This window comes from Excalfactoria chinensis, chromosome 7 (genome assembly GCF_039878825.1).
Source record: "Excalfactoria chinensis isolate bCotChi1 chromosome 7, bCotChi1.hap2, whole genome shotgun sequence".
In the NCBI taxonomy this organism is placed as follows: Eukaryota; Metazoa; Chordata; class Aves; order Galliformes; family Phasianidae; genus Excalfactoria; species Excalfactoria chinensis.
In genome coordinates, this window is record NC_092831.1 from 13829069 (window position 1) to 13848640 (window position 19572).

General features: G+C 65.4%; 3 protein-coding genes across 9 annotated transcripts; 1 reads left to right on the forward strand and 2 right to left on the reverse strand.

Moving 5' to 3' along the window:
- The first annotated feature begins 527 nt into the window (after positions 1–527).
- DNAJB2 (DnaJ heat shock protein family (Hsp40) member B2) lies at positions 528–4738 on the forward strand. Of its 3 annotated transcripts, XM_072341449.1 has the most exons (10): positions 535–666; positions 1085–1174; positions 1788–1897; positions 1981–2034; positions 2172–2291; positions 2385–2474; positions 2598–2703; positions 2796–2866; positions 3115–3336; positions 4269–4738. In XM_072341449.1, the coding sequence occupies exons 2-10, from the start codon at positions 1110–1112 to the stop codon at positions 4277–4279; spliced, it is 849 nt and encodes a 282-aa protein (XP_072197550.1). In that variant the 5' UTR covers positions 535–666; positions 1085–1109; the 3' UTR covers positions 4280–4738. The 3 variants fall into 3 exon arrangements, with proteins under 3 accessions (XP_072197551.1, XP_072197550.1, XP_072197549.1); XM_072341450.1 differs by lacking the exon at positions 4269–4738 and having other exon boundaries at positions 528–666; positions 3115–3652; XM_072341448.1 differs by lacking the exon at positions 4269–4738 and having other exon boundaries at positions 2175–2291; positions 3115–3653.
- Positions 4739–4914: 176 nt separating this feature from the next.
- Positions 4915–13927, reverse strand: PTPRN (protein tyrosine phosphatase receptor type N). Of its 4 annotated transcripts, none has more exons than XM_072341432.1 (23): positions 13759–13927; positions 12154–12204; positions 11911–12024; positions 11614–11719; positions 11337–11517; positions 11004–11244; positions 10699–10815; positions 10543–10610; positions 10180–10454; positions 10008–10094; positions 9856–9935; positions 9560–9624; positions 7847–8059; positions 7550–7759; positions 7327–7474; positions 7150–7223; positions 6922–6999; positions 6632–6751; positions 6319–6485; positions 5835–5888; positions 5678–5742; positions 5530–5603; positions 4915–5441 (listed from the first exon to the last, which is right to left on the reverse strand). In XM_072341432.1, the coding sequence occupies exons 1-23, from the start codon at positions 13847–13849 to the stop codon at positions 5370–5372; spliced, it is 2751 nt and encodes a 916-aa protein (XP_072197533.1). In that variant the 5' UTR covers positions 13850–13927; the 3' UTR covers positions 4915–5369. The 4 variants fall into 4 exon arrangements, with proteins under 4 accessions (XP_072197533.1, XP_072197530.1, XP_072197532.1 ...); XM_072341429.1 differs by having other exon boundaries at positions 10932–11244; XM_072341431.1 differs by having other exon boundaries at positions 11337–11535.
- Positions 13928–14634: 707 nt separating this feature from the next.
- Positions 14635–19475, reverse strand: DNPEP (aspartyl aminopeptidase). 2 transcript variants are annotated; one of them, XM_072341720.1, is made up of 15 exons: positions 19448–19475; positions 19184–19265; positions 19031–19119; positions 18832–18945; positions 18496–18621; positions 18239–18369; positions 17896–17980; positions 17332–17439; positions 17022–17099; positions 16617–16697; positions 16201–16361; positions 16030–16069; positions 15572–15673; positions 15070–15237; positions 14635–14746 (listed from the first exon to the last, which is right to left on the reverse strand). In XM_072341720.1, the coding sequence occupies exons 1-15, from the start codon at positions 19451–19453 to the stop codon at positions 14696–14698; spliced, it is 1422 nt and encodes a 473-aa protein (XP_072197821.1). In that variant the 5' UTR covers positions 19454–19475; the 3' UTR covers positions 14635–14695. The 2 variants fall into 2 exon arrangements, with proteins under 2 accessions (XP_072197821.1, XP_072197820.1); XM_072341719.1 differs by lacking the exon at positions 14635–14746 and having other exon boundaries at positions 14767–15237.
- Positions 19476–19572: the final 97 nt, after the last annotated feature.

A 19572-nucleotide genomic window follows, 5' to 3' on the forward strand; every position in this document is an offset into this window, starting at 1 on the left:
GCCCGTTCCTCCCGGTTCCCAACTGAACTCGTATCAGTTTGTCGCTACAAAGAGTCGGGCAGCAATAAAACATCCCCGCTGGTTAACAGCCTCCTGCTGCCGGTTCTGCACGGAGCCGGGACCGGCCTCACGTCGGACATCGCCCCGCAGCGGCCGCGCCGCGTCGCGGCACCGATTGACGCGGAGCTCCCGCAGCGCGGGACGGCCGTGCCGAAGTCAGCCGTCACGGCGGCGAGGGCTGCCCGGCCCCGGCGCGGGGCTCCCCCCGGTGGCCGCAGCCGCGCGGCGCACGGCCCGTCCCCCGACGCAGGCGGAGCGGCACCCGGCGCCGCGTCCCGTCCCCGCCCCGCGGGAGCGGCAAAGCGCTGAGTCACCCCAGCTGTCCCCGCCGCTGTCGCCGCTCCGCACGGCGGCCTTTCCCAGCAGGGCCGCGCGGCGCAGCTGACCGGGCGCGCAGCCACGGCTCGTCCCGCCGCGCACCGCGCAGCGCAGCCCGGCCCCCGGACGGCCCGCTTCGTGACGTCACAGCCTAGCGGCTCCGCGATTGGCCGCGGCCGGCGCCCGTCACCCCGCGGAACCCGCCTCCAGGCCCCGCGGCGGCCCGTGCCAGGGGGACGCGGCGCGCCGTCCCGGTGCGGGCGGGCTGGGCTGGGCTGCGGCTGCCAGGTGGGCGCGGGGCGCGGCGGGCGTTGCGGAGCGCGCGGGGCGATCGCTCGGCCGGGCCCTTCCCGCGGAGCGGCGTCCCCTCCCGGCGGCCCGGGCCCGGCGGCGGAAACTTCCAGCAGCCGCGCGGGCGCCGGAGCGCCGCGTCGACGTCCCGGTGCGGGGCAGGGCGAACCGCGGCCTCCGGCGCCGTCGCCCGATGCTGCCCGGGCCGCGGGTGGGGGCCCGCGGTGCGTGACGGCAGCGCCGGCCCCGAGCCGCTAATCCGCTAAGGCCGGGCGGGCGCTAAGCGCCTTATCGCGGGGCGGCCGCGGCTCGGGAGGGCTGCGCTGCGGGACGGGCGGCACCCGGCGGGACGCGGCCGAGCGCGGAGGTAACGTTTTGCGCCCCGTGCCCCTCGTCACCCCCGTTCCTCCCCCAGCGACCCCGCGGGACGGCCGCGCGTCATGGTGGACTACTACGAAGCGCTCGGTGTGAGCCGCAACGCCACCGCCGATGACATCAAGAAGGCGTAAGTCGGTGCCCGGCGTCCGTGCCTCGGAGGGCGCGGGGGTGGCCGAGGATGGCGATGGGGACCGGCTTCGGGAGATGCGTCACGACCCGGAGCCCCGACCCGGCTGGAGCGGGGAGCGGGAGGGAAGCGGCCGTGCGGCTGCGCGCTGGGCGGTGACACGGCTCGCTGAGCCCAGGCGTGACCCCGACACGGCCGTGGCCGGGAGCCAGGTGTGATGCGGCCAGCACGGCCCCGGGATCTGTTCGTCCCTGGTGGCCGCAGCGCTGCCCGGGCCCGTGCTGCCGTGGATCTACTTGTCCTGCCTCGTGGGGGGAGCAGGGCTGGGGTGCATCTAAGGGAGGGTCTGTGAGCTGGAGGGCAGGAGCAGAAACGAACTGCAGAGGCAGAGAAAGGAGCTCTTTTGCCCGTTTGGTGGCCAGAGCTGCAAGGCTGCATACGAGCCGCTGCTGTGCGTGTGGGCATCGCTGCTGTGGCAGGGATGGCTGGCTTGGATTTCAGGGGAGGGAGAAATGAGCTCGGAGACGCCGCTGCCGCCGTGGCCGGAGCTGTGGGTGCTCAGTGAGGCTTGGCTGGCCTCGGTGCTCCCATCACTGCATGTCCCTGTGCACAGGTACAGGAAGGCAGCGCTGAAATGGCACCCAGACAAAAACCCGGACAACAAGGAGTACGCCGAGCAGAAGTTCAAGGAAATCGCCGAGGCCTATGAAGTGCTGTCGGACAGTAAGAGGCCGCAGTGCTGCTGTGTCACGGGCTCCCCGTGCCCTCGGGGCTGCTGACCCTGACACCCTCTCTTCTTGTTGCAGAGCAGAAGCGTGATGTCTACGACCGCTATGGCAAAGAGGGCCTCATGGGGGCAGGTGGGCGGGCGGATGGGGGCTATGGGGTGGGAGGGGTTGGTGCGGCTCTGGGTACGGCCTTGGGTAGAGACCTGGCTGTGGGGCTGCACACAGCAGAGCTCCTGCCCCTCGTTCAACCCCGTGTCTCTTCCCTCCAGCAGGGCCAGGGGGCTCCAGAGCCGATGCTGGGGCTCCCGAATTCACCTTCACCTTCCGCAGCGCTCACGACGTTTTCCGGGAGTTCTTCGGCGGGCGAGATCCCTTCGCTGACTTCTTTGGTGCGTGTGGGGCGGGAGGAGGCCGGGGACTGGTTATGGGGCGCCATCAGCCTGCCTCAGGGTCAGTGCTGACGGGGGCTGCCTGCCTTCCAGACGAGATGCTGCCCTTCTCTGAGCTGCGGGGAGCTGGCCCCCGGCACCACGGGGGGGGACACTTCTTCTCCAGCTTTCCCGGATCCTCAGGTAGGGAATATGAAGTGCCCGGGTTAGCACCCATGTGGCTCAGAACCCTGGGCTCATCCCTGCCCCCCTCCCACCTCACGTGCCCGTGCCCCCCAGGTGTTACTTTATTGTTCTCTCCTCCAGATTTCTTCGCGTCGTCCTTCAGCTCGGGGGCTGACGCGGGGCTGGGATTCCGCTCTGTCTCCACCTCCACCACCTTCGTTAATGGTCGACGTATCACCACAAAGCGGTGAGAACCTCCTCATCGGCATGGGCTGCTGTTGTCACGGTGCCTGGCTGTTGGCTGACCATCTTTCTGCTCACCCATCTGTCTGCCTGCAGGATTATTGAGAACGGACGGGAGCGGGTGGAAGTGGAGGAGGACGGGGAGCTGAAGTCAATCCATATTGATGGTGAGAAGCGGTGCCACCGAGCCATGTCACATCCAGCACCCTCCCCCTTTGGGGACCTCCTTGGTGGGGGCTACCTCAGGGCTTGGTTTTGGTTGGACACACAGGGTCCTGTGCAATCTTTGTGGAACAGAAACATAGACCCAGCGCTCTCCCAGCCCAGCCCCAAGCCCTGGTGGGCACCTGAGCAGAAGGGGCACTGAGGCTGTAGGTGTTGGGATCCCTTGCCATTAACCCCACTCTCTCTGCAGGTGTCCCCGACGACATGGCCCTGGGGCTGGAGCTGAGCCGGCGGGAGCAGCAAGCCTTCCCCAGCCCACGCCCCCCATCGCCCCCACCGCCTGCCCCACAGCGGCCCCCGAGCTCCTCACCCATCTGCCTCTACACGGACAGTGAGGATGAGGACGAGGACTTGCAGCTGGCCATGGCCTACAGCCTCTCTGAGATGGAGGCCGCGGGGCACCACCAAGCAGGTGGGCACGGCCCCAGCACCCCCCCGGCCCCAGGGGGCAGCCCCGGCCCCCGTACCACCAGTGCAGCCCATGGGCCTCGGGGGGGGGCAGAGCGGGAGCCCCCCAGGGCTGGCAGCCCCACAACACCAGGGCGTAAACCTGCCTCTAAGGCGAAGCAGTGGCACTGCCACCTGCTGTGAGCATGGGGTTAAGGGGCTGTGCCCCCCAGGGGAAGGGCCTTCTGTAGGGCACTGTGAAGAGAATGAGGTGCCGGGGCTACAGCAAGGACCCGTAATGCAGTGGCCACCCATGGCTTAGCTGTCTCCCACAGCAGTGGAAGGGGGGGATCAATCCTGCCTTGCCTCCCTGCTCCTCCAAGGGTGGAGGGTGGCTGGGAGGAGCGCTGGTGCCGGGGGGCAGCCAAGATGAGCCTGGTTGCTGAAAGAAAGGCCTTTGGTTGGGCTCTGTAGGATGGGCAGCTCTGTGCCCAGGATTTGTGGGATGTGGGCAGGGGAGTTCCCCTCTCTCTGCCTTTCCCATATCCATGCAGATGTTGTGGCCGGTGCTCTCACTGCTGCCTCAGATCTGGGGGGGCTGTGGGGGAGCTTCTCCTTGCAAGGAGAGGTGTGCGGACATTGCTTGGTGCCTTGTGTCTGGTGGCTGCCTTTGCTCCTGCCTTTACCTCTTCCATCCCTCCTGCTGCAGAACCCTGCTTGCTCTCTCCCCCTCCTTGCATACCAGGGACGCCTGCCTTGGCTGGGGGCACCATCCCCCTTGTTTCTCGTGGCTGTCACCCCCTTCCTATGCAGAAGATGGGTGCAGCTCAGCTGCGCAGTGCCTTGGCTTTCCTCCCAGGACCTTCCTCTTCCCTCCATCCCAGCTGGCTGACACACGCTCCCAGCACCAGGTTTCACCAGTCATGTTGTGTCCCCCCCCTCCGCTTGTCTCCCCAGGTGTGTTCTGAGGCTGCTGCGCCCGGGGACCGTGCACACCCGCTCGCCCACGGAGGCACAGAGGACTCCGCTTTGTCCCTGCACGGCCACCCCCGCCACCTCCTTCCCCCAGCACCCTCCAGCACCATGGGATGTAGTGGGGGGGGGAGGGAGGGATGGATATAGTGCGTGTGGCCGTAGGATTAGAAGGGTGGACCCTGAGCATGCCCTGTGCACCACAGGGTGCTGGGGAGGGGGTGGTAAGAGGGGACCGGAGCAGGGATTGCTGTAGCTTAGCCAGAGCTGGCTGCTGGGGGGGTGTAGGGCTTGCTCCCCTGAGGTGAGGTTCGGGGGCACAGGGGGCTGTGGCAGGCAGTGACAGGCAGCCAGCCAGGGCAAAGGTAACAGCGCCAGCCTCTGCCTCCATCCCCCAACCCGCAGCTCCCCCAAACCTCATCTGTCTACAGCAGTCAATAAACCTGTTTGCAGGAGCTGCAGCGTGTGGGGTGTCTCTGGGATGGGGGCAGCCCCCAAAAGAGGTGCGGGGTCAGGCCTGGGGTCAGTTTTGCTGTGCTCCTTCTGCTCCCCCCCAAGGCTCTGGGCTCCATGGGATGCTGCTACCACCACGTCCCTCTTCCCCTGGACACAGAGAGAGGCCAGGCCCGGCTGCAGCTGCACAAACGTGACACGAGAACTTTATTCACATCAAGATACAAAATTATATTTCTCTAGAAATTTCTCTTCTGCTCAAGTGACGAGGTGGGGGCAACACAGAGGGGACAGGGCAGGGTCAGGACCCTCCTGCCCACACCTGCCCCCTGCATCAGCACAGGGACAGGGGTGGGAGAGCAGCCGGGGGGTCCCCACGGCCACACTCCCAGCATCGCTGCCCTTCCCCTCTGCCACAGGGGACAGGAACCTGCGCCCCACTGCAGCAGCGGAAGCAAAGGGGCCGCACGCTGTGGGGCACGCAGAGGGCCGAGCCCTGCAGCCCAAGGAGAGGTGTGGGTAAAAACAGAGCTAGCAGCACAGACAGCATTTACAGGGCCAGGAGCGCGCTCGAAGCCAGAGGGCAGGGGGACGGCAGGGAGACGAGAGGGAAGGGGGCCGGGGTCCTCGCCATCACTGCGGCAGAGCCTTCAGGATGGCGTTCACCTCCTCAGCCACGGCGGTCAGAGCGAACTCAAACTGGTCCTGGGGGAGCGGAGCGGGGTGAGGCCGGGGCAGCCCCTACTCGGGGCGGGGGCAGCAGGGCCAGCCGACACGGCGGGGTCGGGGGTACCTTGGTCTGCACCATGCCGGGCCGCTGGTCGCGGATGTGCTCCAGCGTCGCAGCGATGTCGATCTCCTTCACACCTAGAGCGGGAGCACGAGGAAGGTGAGGGCTGAGCCCACCGCCGCGTTCCCAGCGCGCGTGGTGCACGCCGTACCTTTGGCCATGCGGTTCAGGACCATGTCGACGAGGATGTACGTCCCGGTCCTGCCTGCGCCGTCACTGAAAGACGCAGAGAAGCGAGGCGGGGTGTGCCGGCCTGGCCCTCGTTTCACAGCCCCCCGCCCACCGCCCCCCAACCTCCGCTGGGGTACCTGCAGTGCACAATGATAGGGCAGGAGCGGCCCCGGTAGCACTTGTTCACCTTCCTGCAAGGACAAGAGGCACCGGGTCAGCGCCTTGCTCGGGTCGGACAGCGCTGGGAGGGGGCACCGGGGTCCGGCGAGGGGCTCCTGCCGCCTCCCCCAGCGTGGGCCGGGAGCGGGAGCCCCCGGGGGGAACGGCGCTGGCGGGGATGGCTGCGGTCCGGCCCCGGCTGGGCTCCCGGCACGCTCCGTGCGGCAGGCACGGCTGCCAACGATCACTTTTGTGACTATGCAACTGGAGCCAGATTACTAGCTGCAAATCACAAAAATGACGCCGGCAGCTGCGAGGCAGGGACAGAGACAGACAGCGCAGGAGCGGGGCGGAGAGGAAGCCCGCCACCAGGGCCACCGCCGGCTCCCACCCCCCCCGAAGTCGAGCCGCGCCTACCCCGCTCGGACCCCGCCGTGCCCCCCTCCCGGGGCCGGCACCCACCTGCGGAAGTCGAGGAGGGGCCGGGTGGTGGCGGGGATGCCCTCGGCCGGCCAGCTGAGGAAGTGGAACTGCGTCAGGGTGCGGGTCTCCTGCGACTGCACGTTCTTCAGGTAGAAGCTGCGCACTAGGAAGTCCTCGCACCAGATGTGCTCCGACACCAGGTTCACCTGCACGGAGAACGGACGGCCCGCGGGTGTCAGCACCGGGCAGCGGACCCTGCGCAGCCCTGCCCCGCACACTGCAGCGGGGCGATGCTTGCGGCCCCCCTGGCGCTGGGGCTGCGGAGCGCTCCCTGCTGCCAGCCCGCGCTCGCCTCGTAGATGTGGTACAGCGAGGAGCCTTCGTCAGGCCAGTAGCGGTCGCACTGCTTGACGCTGTCCTCAGCCAGCGGGCTCAGCATGACGATGACGGTGCAGCCGTGCTCCCACACCATCTGCTCAACAAAAACCACCGCAGTCACTGCTGGGTGGACAGCCCAGGTACAGTGGCCGAGCTGCTGTGACCCATCTGGACCGCAGTGAGCGTCAACGGGACGTAGGAGCTCCAGAGCTGCACGGGGCATGCTCCCGTCCCCAGATGCTGGCACAGCTGGCTGGCACTTACCTGCCAGAAGTCAGCAATGGTGTGGGACAGCGGCCCCTGCGTGGCGATGTAAGCCGGCATCCGCGGGTCGTGCTCGATCTGGAGGAAGAGAAGAGGGTGTCACACTGCGTGTCATTGAGCCAGGGCGTGTGTGACAGCAGGAGGAGCAGGGGATGCTCCGGGGGCAGTGGAGCTGAAAGGGAGCTCCTGCTGCCCCTGGAGCCAGGGGGGACCCCAGCAATCACTCACGATCGGGCTGGCATTGATGAAGTCGCTGCGAGATGGGTTGCTCTCGGCTTTCAGCTTGATCCTCACGTGGTCATCTGGGGAAAAGGAGTGCAGGGGAGGCAGTGAGCACTGGGGGCAGCACTCCATACCGCACCTCCAACACCCCCTTGCCCCGAACCGCAGCCCCAGGATGCTCACAGGGCACGTAATCTGGGTTGCGGTTCTTCTTCAGATTGGCTTCACTTTGGGCAACAGAGCAGACGCTGGGCTCAGCCTGGTAGGCACAGAGAGCCTGCCACTCCTTGGCCAGCCGGTCCCTGTTGCGGAGGTGGTCCTCCATGTATGCCTGGGATGCAGAGAGAGGGGTCAGCCCGGCACCGGGGGGGAGCCTTGTGGGGTCCATCCCAGCAGGGGGACTCACCAGGATCATGTGGCCAGTGGAGATGTCCATGTTGGACTGCACAGGCTCCTCGCACCAGGATGGTGTGCTGCTGTGTGAGCTGGGGCTGGGCTGCGGGGCATCGCTGAACTGCGACGAGACGCTGCTCACTCGCGACGTCTCTGCTGGTGCTGCAGGGGCCTCAGCACGGCCAAAGAGCGACTTGGTGGCCATGTGCTGGCGGCACAGCTCCTGGGGACGGCGAGCAGAGCCCCAGTCCTCAGCCACAGGGCCCTCCTGTACTCACAGCAGTGTGGTTGCAGCAACCCACAACCCTACCTGGTACTCGAAGGTGGTGTCGGCAGCCCCCTCGGGCCCCAGGGCAGCCAGGCGCTCCTTCTCCCGCTGCTTGGCGTGCTGTCGGAGGCAGAAGGCTGCGGCAGCTGCGATGGAGACACCAGCCACGCAGGCCAGAGCGATGAAGGTGAGCAGCACGGAGTGGAAGCCGTCCCCAAAGTGAGAGGGGCGTGGGTACACAGCCGCCTCGTTCCGCTGCAGGCAGAGCCAAGCGAGGGTTAGAGTGAGGCATCTGCACAGGGAGGGGTGCAGGGACAGAACCCATCCCACACTGTGTATGGGGATGTGGGGGCTAAAGCAGTGGGAGGATGCTTGGAGCTGTGCCACTCCTCAGCTCAGTGGGGGCAGAGCTGGTGTCCCTGCACGGGGCACTTGTACCTATACTTAGCACAGCTCACAGCTCTGTCCCCTGGGGTGCAGGAGGTGCATAGCTTGGACAAGTTCAAGCAGCAGCCACCTGTTGTTCCCAGTACCAGGGACTGCCTTCCAGCCCTGCTAGACCGCAGGGCAGGTGGGGGCCCTCAGAGCCTGGGCTCAGTGAGCTGCTGTCTGACCCAACCCAAGAGCTTGAACCCCAGGCCCTCCTCGGCCTTTCAGGCCCCATGATAGGACAGGAGGGTGCTGAGCCCTTGCTGGATGAGACCAAGACCTCGAAGGCCGAGCCCCCCAAGGTCCTTCCTGAGAGCTAGGGTGTGGGGAGGATGCTCGGGCAGCCCCACCACCAAATCCTCTGCACCCAATGAGATGCCAAAGCCCTGCATTACCTCACTGCCTCGGCTTCCCATTGGCCACGGGCCTGATGAGGTTACCGAGGGGACGCTGCGTCACTGTTATCATCATCATTATCATCATCATCGCCTACGCAGCCTGGGGATGCCCCTGCTGTCTGCACCCATTGCCGGGGCAGTGCCAGGCCCAGCGCTTGCTGTTCCCTGCCCTGGGGGTGTTCAGCACAAGCACCTCATCCCTCAGTGCAAACAACTCCCTTTGGGGGGCCCTGCTCATTAGGGAAGCACTGCCAGAGCTGCAGACCCCATCCCTTCTGAATCCTACCACTTGTCACATCAAAAGGCACTGCCGTCGTGGCACTGTGCACGGGGCTGATGGAGATCAGTTGCCTCGGTGGCCTTCCTCCCATGGGGTCTCCGGGGCAGGAGGGTGAGAATAGGGACCCTGGTCCAGGGGTTCGCTGTGCCCTTCCCCAGCTGCAAACATAGGCTCTCTCCCTATCCCTGTCCCCCATGGGATGGTTCCTGTGGCCCCAGGGGAGGGAGGCTCTCTCCCAGCAGATGGCTGCTGCTCCATCCCTGCCTCCAGCTGCCGTGCTGTTCCCTGCAGGGATGATGGCATTTTCCCTGCCTGGTCCCCAGGGTGCTCAGCACAGGGCTGGCGTGCCCAGGCAATAAATAGACACTGGAGGGAAGCGAGGCTGGGGATGAGCCAAGTCCTGGATGGAGGGGGATGTCCTCCCGAAATGCCTTCAGACCCCACGGGTTTGTGTTTTACTAAGAGCTAAGTGCCCCAAATGCACAGGCAGCATCATGCTGCGGGGTGTGAACAGAACGCTCCCAACATAAAGCCCCCAGCAGAGCCTCATGTGGGGCCATCAGTGGCCCCAGCACCATCTGCAGCCCCCGCAGCTCCCAGTTCCCTGCAGCCCCATCCCAGCCTTAAGTCCCCATGCTATGGTCCTACCTCTCCCACTCCCGTCTGTACAATCTTCAGGCCCAGCTCAGCCTCCAGCTCTGCCTTCATTTGGCCTGTGGATGGGGACAGACAGTCAGTGGGATGCTTCCCCTTGGCCAAGGAAACTCCAGGAGCCTGAGAACACCCCAACAGCTGCCCACCATGCCCCAGGTCCCCAGCTCAGCCAACAGCACTAGGGCGTATGATAGGAGCCCTCTCTTCCTGAGACCCACACCCCCTCTCAGCCCCTGGAGAAGAGGGGAATCAGGCGTGTAGGATAAGGGATCCCCAACCCGAGCACTCACCAGCACGGCTGGCCACATCTGCCAGCGAGAGGTTCTGGGCATTGTGCCGCACACGGAAGGTGAGCGCGGGCCCCACGACACTGTGGGGGACACAGGGTGAGAGCAGGGCACAGAGCCCACCCCACCCCCGGGCAGCACTGTGTTGCTCTCACCTGATGTTGATGAAGCTGGTGGTGGAAAGGTGCACGCGCTTGGCCAGGAGCTCTAGCAGCCTCACGCCAGCAGCCAGCCCCAGCGGCCTGCAGGGAACAAGGTGGGGTAAGGGGGGCACATGGCTCCAGTGGTGGGAATGGGGTCTGCACGGTGCCCTGGCCCCACTCTCACTTCTGATCTGTGATGATGTAGCCATACTCATCGGGTGGCCGCGTGCCCCGCTGAGCCCCACCACCGTCCTTCACCTCTGTGTAGCTCTTCTTCTCCACTACCATCATCTCGTCCCCTCCGTGCCCCCTCTGTGGCTGGGCCTGGGGGGCTGGCAAGGTGGCTGCCTGGCTCCCCAGTCCCTGTGCTGGGGCACTGCTGGCTGTGACCCTGGGAGGCGGCACCGCAGAGGAGGGAGGCACTGGCTCCTCTCCATGCTGCATGTCCCCCTCTGACACCTATAGAGGGGAGACAGGGAGGTGCTGGGACCCTCAGGAAGTCACCTTAGGAGGCTACACCCTCTTCCCACACACACACACAGCCCACCTGTGGCCCAGCAGCTCCCTGCTGAGCACTGAGCCGCTTTGCTGTGGGTGCTTCAGGGCTGGCAGCACCTGGAAAAGAGAAGGATGGGGATCCCAAAGTAGGACAAGCACCCCGCACTCTCCACCCAAGCACTGTGGGACCCTGCATCCTGCTCACCAGAGCTCTGCAGAAGCTGCAGAAGGGCAGAGACACTGCTGAGCTGCTGGGGACTGAGCTCGGGCAGCCCCAGCCCATAGCTAGCCAGCAGGGAGGCCAGTCTCTTCAGGGAGGCATCTGCAAGGAGATGTGGCATTTGGTGAGAGCTCTGCACCCACATGGGGCCATGGGTTGGGGGTTTGGGCTATGGAGGGCAAATGGGACAGAGAGATCCAAGCCCAAGGGATGTGTACCTGTCTGTGCAGGGGATGGCCAGGCAGCCATGGGTGCTGTCTGATCCCGCTGCCCCACATCCCTGTAGTCACCTGGGAGCCGTGCACTGTGCAGAGTCCTGGTGCTGGCTGGATCCACGCGAACAGCTTTCTCCCTGGGCAGTGCAAGCAGGCCCAGATCCTGGAAGAGGTGCCCACCTTCTGCTCCTGGCTGCCCGCTGTAGGAGGGCATGGGGCCAGCCCCATACAGGCCACGGACCAGCAGCGAAGCAGCATCAGGGCCCTGCCTGGCTGAGCCAGCTGGGAGCTGGTGCGTGGTGTCCTGGTAGCCAAACTGCAACCAAACCACAGCCTTGGGTCAGCACCCACTGTACACCCCAGCACAGGGAGAAGGGGTTGTGAGAGTATCCTCGCCCTGCCACGTACCTTGTGGTAGGAGTAGGGGTGCAGCAGGGCCTCCTCATAGCCCAGCTGGGGTGGCGGGGGCAGCAGCAGATGCTCCAGGTAGCGCTGAGCCAGGCCTGAGGGCAGCAGTGGTGGGGGCTGCCCCAGGTGCTGGGCTGCAGGCAGGCCGGGGGCCACGGGCTGCGGGGTGCGCCGGGGGGAGCTGCGCACAGACAGGGACCTTGGGAAAAGCGGTGAGGGATGGCACCTGGGCACAGCTCCCCAGCCCTGCTGTGCCTCCCACCCCACCCTGCCCTACCTGTCCCTTGGTGAGGGTTCCAACAAGGGCGGTGGGCGGAGGCGGGGGATGCGCTCCATCTCCTGTGAGATTATGTACTGTGTGATGCCGTCCTGCCATGAGAGCCCTGCGGTGGAAGGGTGCTGTGAGATGGGGAGCTACCTTGAGCTCGAGGTCATCCCTGTTCTTCCCAGAGCCAGCTGAGTCCCTCCTCGCCTCAGCCCAGTTCCCAACCAGTGGTAGCCCAAATATCCCTGGTCTCCATGGTGTCTCTGTGCATTGCTGCCCAGCCCATGGCCATGCCTCCCCAGCCCTCACCTTGTGCCATGAGGTGCCGCAGGACATCCTGTAGGCGCTGCAGCACAGGGGAGGTGACCTGAAAGTGCGGCCTGTCCTGCACTGAGCCCACCTGGCACTGCCCAAACAGCCCATCTGCAAGAGAGTGGGGTGGTGGGGAGACGGGACTGGGTGGAAAAACCCCACCTGCCTCCTGCCCTGCTGCCCCCCACAAGGCACCACCTTGGAGAGAGCAAGACCAGGGGCTCTTCTGTAGGCACTCACCCTGCACACACACCTCCTGCGGGGAGCACAGCCTCCGGTCAAACAGACAGCCTGGGGCAGACAGACAGACAGACCCAGCACAGTCAGCAAGGGGAGCTCAGTGGGGTTTGCTCATCACTAGCAGGACAGACACCTGCTTGGGGACCCAGCTCCGCGGGGAAGTGGCAGGGGGGTGCAGCGTAGTGGCAGTGGGGGAGCCCAGGGTAGGGCCTCAGCGCAGCCTTCCTCATCCCCAAAGCTGAGCAAGGGGCCCTGAGCACAGCCTGCTCCTGGCTCTGGGAAGGGGGGAGCCTGGAGCTTTATGGGGTGCTGGCAGTGGGGAAGGGAGAGCTGGGGGGGCAGCGAGCTGTGGGATCATTTCTCACCCTCCTACATGTGGTACTACGAGATGAGGGCACGGCCCTGCACCTTGCAGCATGGGGGACCTGCTCTCCCAGCACGGGGCGCCCCAAGGCACTCACGCAGAGGTGTGGTGAGGCCCCCACCCCTTTTGGGGGGCAGCATCCCCCTTCCTCCCCCCGCATCTCGGTCCAAGACCGTCAGCAGCGAGACGGCAGCAAGCGATGACTCAGCCCCGGATGGCGAGGAAGGAACGAGAAAACAACCGGGGGGAGGGGAGGGAGGGGCCCGCCGAGCCCGCGCCGGGGCAAGTGGGGAGGGGGTCCCCAAAAGGCGGGTACCCGCTGGCTGCCCAGCGCCGGCTCCCCAGGGTGGGAGCGGAAGGAGACGCGGGGCGCGGGGAAGCGCGGCTGGCGCTGGGGGGGCTCCAGGCCGGGGGCGCCGGGACCGGGCGGCGGGGCGGGCGCTGTCCGTGGTGCTGAAGCGACGGAGCCGCGTTCCGCCGTGTAGCCCCGCTCCGCGCCGGGGAGGAAACCTGGGCCGGGCAGGGTTCGGCCGCAGCCGCTCCCTGGGATGGCAGAACATCGCGGGGCGGCCCCGGGGAGCGGGGAGCGATCTTCCCCTCCCCAGCTGGGTGGCCTCAAGGGTCCGTTGCCCGGGAGCGGATGGACGGAGCGGCAACTGCCCGCCGGCAGTGAGTCAGCGGCCGCCGAGCCCGTGCGGGGGGGGCTACAGCCCTGCTGCCGGTAAGGGCTCCCGGTATCCCCAGAGCTCCGGGAAAGGAGACGCGGGCCGAGCTGAAGCGCTCAGAGAGCGTACCGGCTCGCTCGGGGGTCCCGGGCAGCGCCTACCGGAGGAGGGCAGCTAAAGGGCACCGGGGTCCTGCAAGAAGCCACCGCGCGGTGACGCTGCCCCGGTCCCCGTTTTCGCCGCTATACCCCGGAGCCGGGCCCCGCAGCGCCCGCCAGGCTGGGTGTCCGGAGGAGCGCTGCCCCGCTCCCGTTCCGTCCTGCCAGAAGCCGCAAGTCCGCAGCCAGCAGAGCGCCCGAGGGCATCCCCTTCACCAGCCCAGCAGCCCGGGCAGAGGCGCCCCCGGTGCGGGTGACGCGCAGCGCCGCTCTCCCGTTACCGGGGCCGGGCCCGCCGCGTCGTGACGGCACCGCGGCACCCGTCCCCCGCCCGACGGGATCTCGCCGCCCCACCCGACAGCCTCGGGAACGCCGGCCGGGCGGCGCCGCCGCCCCTCCCGGAGCCCCCCGCTCTCACCGTGCGCGGCGGTGGCGCCTCCGACCCGCAGCAGCCCGCGGCCGGCCACGAGGAGGAGGCAGAGGAGCGCCCGGAGCAGCCGCCGCCCCATGCTCCGCTCACGGCCGCACCATGGCGCACCCACCCGTCGCGCCCCCGCCGCCGCCGCCGCCAACCCGCGCCCCGCCGCGCCGCGCCGCGCGCCCCGCCCACCGCCGCCGCCCCTCCAATGGCGCCCGCCCCGCCACGCCCCCTTCTAGTAGCAGCCAATCGGAGGCCGCGGCCGGTTTCCCCCCGTGTTAGGCCGGCGCTCCCCTCCGGTAGAGCGAGCCCAATGACGGCGCGGCCCGGGGACAGACGGCAGAGCAGCGCGCCAATCACCGCCTCCCCCGAGACAGGCCCCGCCCCCAAGCCGCCAATCAGCGCTCGCCCCTTGCCAGCCCCTGCGACCGCGTCAATGGGCAGCGAGCACCGGGACACACCGGGACACACCTTCACACCGGGACACACCTTCACACCGGGACACACCTTCACACCGGGACACACCTTCACACCCTACCCTGCCAGAGCCGGCCTGCAGGAAGCCGTGCGGAGCATCCCCAGCGCTGGGTGCAGCGCTGCCAAGTGACTGCTCAGGGCGCTCCCTAGGGCAGAAGCACGGCGGGGCTGGGCCGAAGCTCCCGGCTGTGTGATGGCTGGAGCACCGAGCCTATAGCAGAGGCACAAGGCAGGAAGTCAGAGTCGGCTCCAGCCCACCTACGGCCCTGCCGGGGCCTTGGGGACAGCAATAGCTCCAAGGGCCATCCTTCGTCCCAGCTCCTCTGCTGGACAACAGTCTCAGCAGCTCCAGGATCCACAGCTGTTCTTTCCCATCCCCAGCTGGACACACAGACGGCTCCCAGGTGAGACAGAGACGCTTTAATCAGGGATGAACCCCGTAACCTTTCTCTCATTGCGCTCAGTCGACCACCAGGCTGCTGCTGACCACCGGCAGGAGCTCAAAGAAGCCCTGAAAGGAGAAGGGCCGTCAGGGCACGGGGCAGCGGCTCCCTGCTGGGTTATGTGCAGCCTCAGCGCAGCCAGCTGCTGCACAGAGCAGGACTGCGTCACCATAGTAACCCATCACTGACTCAAGGCAAGCGCTGGTTACCATAGGAACCATTTGGGGCTGGCAGTCACCAGGGAAGGCTGGAACGGATGGCGGAGAGGCAAGGAGCACCTCTGGAAGCTCCTGGTACTGCTGCGCTGCCCCCGTGCAGTGGGGAGCCCTCCCAAAAGGTAGGGCTGAAGGGAACACAGAGGTTTGGGGCAGCAGGCAGAGACCTGGCTTACCTTGAAGAGAGTGATGCTCTGCAGCACACCCGAGGTGCAGCACATCTCCCGGATGGAGTGCATGGCCAGCTGCGGGCAGCCGATGTCCAGCACGCGCAGCCCCAGGCGGGAGGCCAGAATGGGGCCGATGGTGGTGCCGCATGGCGTGTCATTGCGTACCATGAACTCCTGCATGGAGACAAGGGGTGGGCAGCTGCTCCCAGAGCCACACGGCCTCCCGCATGACTTCCAGCAGGCTTAGGGAGACATGCTGGGACAGGAGAGCTGCACAGTCTGTAAGCCAAGATGCCAAAGCCCCCAGAGAGCTTCAGATAGGTCAGGCAAGACCTGCACTCCCTTCTATCCCCTGAGCTTGCTTGTCAGGTCACCCAGTACAGCAGGGCACTACAGACACCAGCAAGCATAGGTACGGTAGTGGAGAGGTAAGTTCCTGATATTGGTCCTGCCTCAGCAGGAACTGGTGATACCCAGCAGGGAGCTGTGCTCACCCAGCTGTGCTCACCTGCAGAGGAACACCCACACGGGCCGCGATGTCCCGGATGACTGCCTCAGTGACAGCTGTGGAGGCGTAGCGCTGATTGCTGTTCACTTTGATGACAGGGCCCTGGGAAAGAGAAGACACAGGCTCTGGCACAGGGACACACTCTATTACTTACAGAATCCTAAGTGCCCAGTGCCCAGGAGAGACCCACAGTTAGAAATGCTGTCCCACCCCCTGGATCCTACAAGTGACACACTTGCCATGGGAACAGCCCCAGCTCTAAGCCAAGGAAGATCACAGATAGGGCTGTGGTTCCATGTAATTAACTCCAGCAATGTGGCACAACTGCATTGTGCAGCAGGACAAAGGTCTCCTGTAAAAGTGCTGCTGAGTTGCACTCTGGGCAGTGGCTGTGTTTCATACTGCTGCTGAACGGACAGAGGCACCAGATCTGGCACCATGCAGAAGGCTGCACTCACCTTGTGGAAGGCTGGCCGATGATTTTCCTCATGCTTGTCCCTGCAAAAGAGAAGCGGGAGTTTCCTGCTGCAATCCTGCCTCCCCGTTACAAGAACTGTCCTGCCACTACGGCAGCAGGAGTGCAAAAGATGCATCCCCGCATGCGACGTGGCAGGGTTCAAAGTACTCACACATAGTTAGGGTGCACTGCATGGGCCATGTCAGCACTGATCATGTAGGACTTGGCCACCGCCTCCTCAAAGGCTGTCAGGTTTTGTGGTGATGCTGAGATTCGACGCAGCACCAGCTCTGTCAGAAGAGACTCAGCACCCTGCGCGCTCTCTGACCCTACCTGCCACGAGGACCATCAGCACAACCCACCCAGCAACACCCCAGCCACCTCCAGCGCTCCATGCCAGCTGAGTGACAGCAAGATCCCCACACCCAGCAGAGAGGCTTCCAGCTGCATCAGAAGTTCTCACTCCCTGCCAGACCCAGGGTGGGGTGAGCAAACCCTATGGGGGGGCTGGGATGTAACTCCTAGTCATTGGTGGAAGGAGCACAGAGCCCCTGTGTGTGCCAGCCACCCCACGGCTATGCCTCTCACCTCCTCGTTGTCATAGAGTGCAATGAGGCGCACGTTGGGCTCCTGGGAGAGGGAGGGAACTGTGCACGAGTCAATCAGCGCCTGGAGAGACAGAGGAGGAGAAACCAGCCTAAGTGCCACCCCATCCTAGGAAGCTCAGCACTGAACTGACTGGACCATCCCCAGGAAAGTCCAAGACACCAAGGAAAGGAGCTGTGGGTACAATGCCCAGCGAGAGCAGAATTCATCACCCCTAGGAGATGCTAGGAATGCCACACACTCAGCACAAGGGGGCAGCCACTGTCCAACCCCAGGCCCTTTGACAAGCATCCCTGCAATAGGACCCAGCTAACAGACCAGCAAAGCTAAGTCAAGACACAAGAGGGCCATGACAAAGCCCCAAGGCTCTCTTCCTCCTTCTCTCACCTGCAGAGCACAGTAGCAGCTGTGCAAGTTGTCCAGGCGTGGAGAGAAGATGAACTCGTCAAAGGCACCACCAAGAGTCTGCAGTCAAAGAACAAGGAGTAGGGCACAGGTTTTGGGACACCAAAGAGCAGGTGTGATGTGCCTCCTGCCCAGTCCCTACCTCTGCCCTCTAGGAGGCATTTCCTCTCAGTCTGTTCAGCTCCCAGCCCTGCACGCCCCAGGCAGAGGAAGCGTGCTGTGCATGGGACCTGGGCAGTGCCAGCCTGCAGGCATGTTGCATACAGGCAAAAGGAGGCTCTGTCGTACTCACCGCTGGCTGCGTATCTGCCAGGCATAGTTCCAGCTCCACAATCTGCTCTGGTTTCACTCCCAGCTGGGAGCAGAGCAGGGAAAGCAGGACGGGGCTGTGCCGCTCTGTCTGGGAAAACAGCAGAGCTGTGGGCAGTGCAAGTGATGGATGGCAGAGAAACTTTCCTATTCCCTCCTCATGCTGCAGTCCTAGGCTTCCTGTCTACTCACATACTCTGCATCTGAGCACTCAACCCACAAAGGGCAGCAGTGGTGCTCACAGGATATAATGAGGGGCTCTCTCCCATTGTGCCACCTCCCCTCCCTCCTCTGAGAGAAAAGGGGGGCCATACACTACAGCTTTATGGGGGATTTCCCCTTTTCTTTAGGATGAATGCAGGCTAGGGTGGGAACACAGAACAGTGAAGCACGTGTACTGTGTAAGTGCTTCTGAGTGGAGCTGAGAACAAGCAGCTGTGAATGGGAAGGAGAACTTACTGACAGGGAGCCCTAAGGACTAGAGATCAAAAGATGGCATGTGAGAGACCTTAGTGAGCCGCCCCCTTGTCCTTAGCAACCTACTCACCTGCGCTGCAGCAGTGCCAGCTGTGCGCTCTGTGGCTGGTTCTTTTTCCAACTCCTCCTGCACAGCAGTAGCCAGTATGGGAACCCTGTGGGGAGACAGTGTCAGCAGCTGCCAGGGCACTGCTCACCCCTTGGGGACTGACTGCCACACTGAACGGAGCAAGGAGACTCTAAACTTAAAGCACAGACCCACTGTGCCACCTTAGGACACCCCAGTGCTCCTCCCCAAGCTCTTCACTATAAGTGAAGCCATTGTTGTCCACCCCACTGCAATGAGCAGCTGCCACAGGGAGAGAACAGGGGCTGGGCACCGCTGCAGCTGCGAGGGCTGAGCCAGGCCTTACAGGTGGTGCTCGGTGTTGGGTCCGAAGTTCTCATTGATGCTGCGCTGCAGATGGATGGCCAGATGGGGGATGCGGAGAATGGGCCGTTCCACACACACCAGCCGCTGCTCCAGGCGCCCTGTGTTTGGCTCCTGAAATACCAGCAGGACCACTAAGCTGCCTTGCTGGGCCAGGTCTGCAGAACTGAGAGGTCGCAGGAGTAGCAGCATGTTCTACTCCACAGCAGAGCCACTGTCCCTGCCGCAAGCCGGGCTCACCTTGACGATCACCCTTCCTGCCACAGTGAGGTCACGGTCAAACCAGGTGTTCCAGATGCCCCCTCCATAGGTCTCCACACCAACCTGCACCGTGCCCACCTGCCCCCGTTTTGAGCGTCGCTTCACCTGGATGAATGCAGAGATGGCACCGGGGACTGGGACACCGGTGGGGACCGGGCAGTGCGTGCCCAGAGCCCACCAGCGTGCCTTGAAGTGCTTTGTAGGGAGAGGAACGCAAAAGTGGAGTGGTGCGGGGAGTCAGCACCCTGCAGGGGTGACAGGGAGATGTCGGAGGGCACGGGGGCTCAGAGCAGTAAGGCATCGGGAAGGTCTCACCCTGAGGCAGGGGCTGTCGGTGTGTGCCCCGAGCAGGCTGAACCCATTCCCCGGCTGGAAGCGGCCTCCGACGGCGAAGGCAATGAGCGTGGAGTAGTTCCTGGTGACAAAGTACTGCGGGGAGGAGGGGGGGTGTGTGTGGAGCAGGCCGTGAGAGCCGCGCTCCACACCTGACCCCCAGCCCTCGCCCCGGGCCCACCTTGCAGGAGGGGCGGATGTCCCAGTGCTCCGTCTCCTTCAGCTCCTGGAAGCCGGCCTGCAGCAGGCGGCTGCGGCACTCGGCCACCACTGCGGGGAAGGCTCGGTCAGCCCGCAGCCAGGGCCGGCAGCGGGGCGGCGGGGCGGCTCTTACCATGGTAGGGCGAGGGGCCGCGGTTGACGAACCTCACCAGCTCTTGCGCCGCCGCCTGCACGGCCTGCTTCGGACCCACCGCCTGCGGGCACCGCCACCGGGGTCACGCCGGGAGCCGCCCCGCTCCCCGAACCCCCGGAGCGGGGCCGCGGGTCCCCCCATCCCTCCCGGTCCCGCAGGCGGAGCGCGGCGGCGCCGAACCCCCCCCGACACCCCCCGGCTCCGTCCGTCCGCCCAGCGCTGCCGCTGCCTCCCGCCCGGTACCTGCATGGCCGCCGCCGCCCCGCCCCGAGCCGCGCCGCGCGCCCCCTGCCGGCCGGGAGGACCGGCGCCTCCGCGCGGAGGAAGGTCGCGGCGCGGCGCTGCTTGTCCCCTGTCCCCCCCGCTGT

Bases quoted from the DNA above. Each gene is read 5' to 3' on its own strand.
- DNAJB2 (XM_072341450.1), top strand. From the start codon at position 1,110: ATGGTGGACTACTACGAAGCGCTCGGTGTGAGCCGCAACGCCACCGCC. The intron at 1,898-1,980 runs GTAAGAGGCCGC...TTCTTGTTGCAG, and splicing joins CTATGAAGTGCTGTCGGACA to AGCAGAAGCGTGATGTCTAC. The intron at 2,292-2,384 runs GTGCGTGTGGGG...CCTGCCTTCCAG, and splicing joins TCCCTTCGCTGACTTCTTTG to ACGAGATGCTGCCCTTCTCT.
- DNPEP (XM_072341719.1), bottom strand. The intron at 17,100-17,331 runs GTGAGTACGACA...CTTTGACTGCAG, and splicing joins TGGCAGATACGCAGCCAGCG to ACTCTTGGTGGTGCCTTTGA. The intron at 16,698-17,021 runs GTGAGAGAAGGA...CTGTCTCTCCAG, and splicing joins GCTGCTACTGTGCTCTGCAG to GCGCTGATTGACTCGTGCAC.
- PTPRN (XM_072341428.1), bottom strand. From the start codon at position 13,849: ATGGGGCGGCGGCTGCTCCGGGCGCTCCTCTGCCTCCTCCTCGTGGCC. The intron at 12,205-13,758 runs GTGAGAGCGGGG...TGTCTGCCCCAG, and splicing joins AGGCGCCACCGCCGCGCACG to GCTGTCTGTTTGACCGGAGG. The intron at 10,816-10,931 runs GTACACATCCCT...ATCTCCTTGCAG, and splicing joins GCCATCCCCTGCACAGACAG to ATGCCTCCCTGAAGAGACTG.